This window comes from Pygoscelis adeliae, unplaced genomic scaffold (genome assembly GCF_000699105.1).
Source record: "Pygoscelis adeliae isolate BGI_AS28 unplaced genomic scaffold, ASM69910v1 Scaffold166, whole genome shotgun sequence".
Classification (NCBI taxonomy): Eukaryota; Metazoa; Chordata; class Aves; order Sphenisciformes; family Spheniscidae; genus Pygoscelis; species Pygoscelis adeliae.
This window is the reverse complement of record NW_008825156.1, coordinates 2,810,755-2,815,882: the sequence shown is the minus strand read 5'-3', so window position 1 is coordinate 2,815,882 and position 5,128 is coordinate 2,810,755. Positions and strand designations below refer to the sequence as shown.

Sequence of the window (5,128 nt, the reverse complement as noted above, 5' to 3'; positions counted from 1 at the left end):
AGAGTGGATGAAGTGTGCTAGGAATTCTCTTTTTAAGAGTGTCCAGTAAAAAAAGAAGTCTAGTAAGACACATAGCTTAGCTTAGTTCCTATTGTCAGCTCAGTTTCAAACCTACTGATTACAGAAGCAGAAGCCCCACTCATCTCAAGTGCTTCTGCATGGCCAGAGCTCCTTTCTGCCAATCCTAAGCACTTCTTAAGACTACCTCTGCCATCAGAAGAGATCAGAACAGCTGATATAAGGTCCTTCAGACCTCAAATTCTATTAAAAAAAAAAAAAAAAGAGAGGAAAAAAAGAGACAAACATGTTAATTATGGTAAGGCCAAAGAGTAAGTAGGAGGATTATCTGTTAGACAAAATAATGCTTCAAGAGGCATTTGAATATTTTATCCTGACCAAGTGGCATGCTCTTGCCTGGTGTGAAATGGCAGCAGCGCAGCCCTCATAACCAGACTGTGCAACTAGGCTGACGTTTGCTTTATACTAGTGAATTGATGCAAAGCAGCCTGATTTTATCAGTGACCACTCTCTCAAGACATTCCACATATGTAGAATGGGAGTGGACAGCAGGCTAGATTTCCTTTATCAGTGTAAATTGTTCATTTCTACTCAAGTCAGAGGAGCACTGCCAACTGATACCTGCTAAGGATCTGCGCAAGGACCTCAAAGTCAGTATCTTAGAGCCCTTTATACCTTGTTTGCCATAAAGCAATTCTCTAGAAAGGCTCCTTGTACAGAAGGCAACTTATACATTGAACTTTGCTTCTATATGCACACTCCTATCAATCATCAACAAATATTCTTTAGCAGATGCACAGGCAGCTCATGACAGAATAAGTAATTTTATTCACTGAGTCAGTTTTGACACTGAAGGGCACTGAACAGCTGAAAACATCATATATAGGGAGTTCCACTTACAATGTTGTTCAGAACATCAGTGGTGCTTTTGTTATTTCTAAGGAGTACTTAGATGGAACAGTGTTACCCCTTCGAAAGAATCAGCAGCAATGGGGAGAATATAGCTAGCAAGGTTTACATAAAACTAACAGTCATGTTATGCTCAATAGCTTAAGTTTATTGCTCTATTTAATGACTACCACCAGTATTTCTAAAAAGAATGCCAGTTCTTCCTGCTAGCTTCTCGCTGAAGGAAATATTTTAAATACAGCAATAAAATCAAGTGGTTTAAAGATAACACATTTTGCCACACCTTCATGCAAACCCTGCTGACAGGATTTTTACAGGTTCATGGATACAGAATAAACACAACAGATGTGTACTGAAATACTGGGAAACTTTCCCCACAGTGATGAAGTTGTAGGCATAACATTTCAGGCCCTACATCCTGCACCTACTGACGTCAATGGCAAAACCTCAGTGGGAACAGGATCAGCCCTTATTGTTCTGAGAGCTGCTTTACCTTCTCCTGATTAGGAAGTGCAGTAAATTCTCAGAATCTCCTGCACTAATAAAAGCGGTGGGTTTTGGTTATTGTTACAAATAAAGAGAAGCAAAAATATTTTTAGTATATCATTACAGCTTCTATTCACAAAACACTCATCTTTCATGTTAAGGGTCCTGTGTACCTCCGTTTTTCTCGGCTCAATAAAGCATTTAAACACGTGCTTACCTCTAAGCGTTAAACACAAACTACAGTCTTCACAGCCTGACTGAGGTCTAAAAGGAAAAGCATGGGCAGCAGTTTGTATCATTGAAAAGCAAACACTGCTGCCCGGACTAGTGATTAGAATGGGGTAATGATTGTCTAAATTTGGTTTGAGGGCAAATTTATCAAAAAGCAGCCAACACGCTCAGACTCGGTTTTTTTAAAGCTGCCTACAGGATTTCCGTTAATTTTAATGAGTGCTGGGCACCCGGTCACCCTCAAAGCTTTGAAAACAAGTTTAAATTCATAGAATACAAGTGATTTTTTAATTACATTTTTAATAAAGATGAATTCAACTCACAAAATTCCTCACCTGATTTCAAACCTCAAATTTCAGGGGAAATTGTATTCAGATTGTGGTCTGACTACATAAAAAGAGAAACTTTGCAAAAATCAAATCTGGTTGCAGACTGAGATGCCAAAATATTGACAAAGAAAAGGTAAAGCGTGAAGAATTTATGTTCAGATTAACTTCTACTATTCAACTCAGATTCACCCAGCTGTCATGATACTGGGATACATTGCTGGTAAGAATTGGAGGTAAGAATTTGACTCACATCATTGAAATATTTTTTTCCCCTTAGTTCTGATAACACTGGTGGTGGACTGCTTTAGGAAAAATAAACAAGCAAACGTGATGTGTGAAACATCATTTCAATGTGAATCTACTTGAATCTTTCAACGCAGATGCTCAGAAGGTTTACGATATACACAGTATTCGGTAATTTTATATGTAAAAACAATCAGAAAGAGGCAAAAAGTTACTTTCAAGCTTAGACAACATACGGCACATTTCAGCATGACAATTCAAAAAGTTCCACACTCTATTTGGATATATTAGCAATGATTTTTTAAAAACAGCAAACTGAAGACAGTGGATTTTTTTGACTTTTTTTCTTGCTTTTGTAACAAATGAAGCTACTATTCTTATTTACAGTATAAATAAGCCTTTTTTGGTGAAGATTATGTCCTGTCACATATGTTTAAGACAAGGCGTACCTCAGCTCTTAAATGTCAATGCAAACAAGAGCATAAAAGCAATATCAAAGTAAAATAGTATATCTTTCCAGCTAAGACAGCCAGGTTACCATGTGTCTCTTATCAGATCTGAAATATATCTGAATGCAGTCAAAAGTTCTCTTGGTTTTAGCCTTTAGGAATATCATGACCACTTATTCTTCTGCTGCTCTAGAAAGCTGTTTTCCATACAAGCTCATGACATGATGGACAAATTGATACTGTTCACAAGTCTGGATCATTCCTCCCCTGAAAAGGAAAGAAAAAAGGGGAGGGAAACAGCAGCCTTTATTACATGCAAATAACATATGAGGAAATGGCATAGCTAACATGAAGCTGGTGTTACACACAAAAGGTCTCTTCCAAAGCTTCCTGAAATGAGTGAAAAGTGCCCACTGATTGCAACCAGCTCGCAGTCTGACCTCGAGCTCTATTTTGAAAGTCCCTGCTAACCAAGGAACAGAAGTTAGTCAGAACAGGAATGGGCTTTACCTCCATTTTTCTTGGTAGAGGCCCTCATCCAGTAAGGCAACACCATCATCATTTATATTCATACTACTGAAGCACCTATACTCCAAGCACCATTTTAAGCACCATGAAAAGAAACCCCCACCCCAAAGCTCTAGATGGATAGATGGGAGCAGGGGGAATAAAGAGGGGAAGTAGCTTATCCAAGATTTCACAGCTGCACTAGGGACTGAATTCAGGACTACAGAAGGCCGGGTGAGGCCAGCCCAGACAACTGATGTACCACACAGCTTTCCCATTCTGGAATGAGGGTTCTTTCCTCCGTGCCATCCCATGCTGTGCTTTTGGCAAGTTCACCAGGGAACAAGGGGAAGGCCAGCAGGATTTTGGAGCAGGATTTTTCCAGAGACAATGGACCTTTAACAAAAGACAACTCAGATTTGTAACTAAATTGACTGCTGTGCACACCTCAATCAGTAAAAGACTCCCAGCACATAAATCTGTTTTGGTTCAGCTTTTATTTCAGCTTTTGCTGCTCTCTTTAAAACTGCAAACCTGAAAGGAAATGCAAGCAGGAGCAGAAACAGTTTGCTTTTCCATGTATCAGCCTGTGTATTTCTGCAAGTAGCATATTAATCAACACGAGTACCACATTGGGAGACAGAAATGAACAAAAAGAACAAGGATAACGTTGTCCATTTTAAGTAGATTTTACTAACACTTAAAATTCTGCTAAGAGTACCTCAACAACAGTGATATGATCTCTTGATAACCCATTATGAAAATAATTAAACCCCATGGCTCAAATTCACAGAAGGTGTATGCCGAATTGTGCCAGCACTGGTGCTGGTGCACAAATTCCGGGAATGCAGTGCCAAAAGGAAGCTGAAAAGACAAGCAGCGTTGAGGAACACTGGAACCTGTGGGTGGCCAGCACCAACCAGACTGTGTCAGTCTGAGGAAGAGCATATGTGGTGCATTCCCTCAGAAACCTCCACCAGCGGACATTAATGAAAAGTTGCTTCCTCTGAGCCAAATAGATAGCAGACCGCTAGCAACCTCCGTGAGGACTGCCCTCTTCTATGGGGTCCAGCTTAACAATTGTGGGTCACACAGTAACCATACCAGTAAGAGGTAGATGAGTGGACAAGACAGCCTCCTCCTTCAGCCTCTTGCAGTTATTTTGTTAAGTGGCTGTTTGAAATAACAATGAGCAGGGAAGGACAGGGACCCATGCTTCAACCTCTCATCAATAAGCAAAGGTGGGAAACACACACTGCATTTCTAAAGAAACTATTTCCTAGCTGAGCATCTCCTCCCCATCTGCTCTACTTAATACAGGCTCACAGTTGATCTGTTTCTGAGTCCTTCTGTGCTGCACACAGTATTGAAATATATTTATGTCAGTTCATGACACATAAGGAACGTTAGTCATAGCTGGCAATTACTCCCCATGCAATTCCATTAACAGTGAGGTTGCACCCTGAAGTTGTAGCAACAGAAGCACTGGGGTGGCCATCAAGTTTCAGACCACAGGAGATGATTTTCCTTTTTATCTGGTTCCCTGCTATGTGGTGGCTTCCTCCCCTTCCCACACACATGCACACCATGACATGTGCTTGCTGTCCAGGCTTTGGCACAGAATAGAGAAATTATGTTTTCATCCCTATTTGCCACAGAAACCTTTCAAATCTGAGTTGCATTGTGGGAAAGGACAGCAAATGTCTCTCAGCACTGTGGGAAGGATTCAGGAATGATCACTTCCTCTCCTTAGTCATACTAGGTTATTTTAGGACCAACTGTTGACCACTGGTGCAAAGCCCAATGCACAGGATTTTTCTAAGGGATGTGTAAGGGAATGAAGGGAAAGAAACACTTGTCGCCTTCACCCCCACAGCAATTTCAAAGGTGGTTCTCAGGGCTAACGTCAACCTCTCTACTGCTGTGAAGCAGTGAGGGGCATTCTTTTACGTGTCT

General features: G+C 40.6%; 1 protein-coding gene across 1 annotated transcript in view; it reads right to left on the bottom strand.

Annotated features, from left to right (window-relative positions):
* Positions 1–2,838: 2,838 nt before the first annotated feature.
* Positions 2,839–5,128, bottom strand: part of PTPN5 (protein tyrosine phosphatase, non-receptor type 5 (striatum-enriched)) — a 38,439-nt gene continuing 36,149 nt past the window's right edge. The window contains exon 12 of the mRNA XM_009328538.1: positions 2,839–2,932. Within this exon, the coding sequence (XP_009326813.1) occupies positions 2,839–2,932 (94 nt within the window). The remainder of the gene's footprint in view (positions 2,933–5,128) is intronic.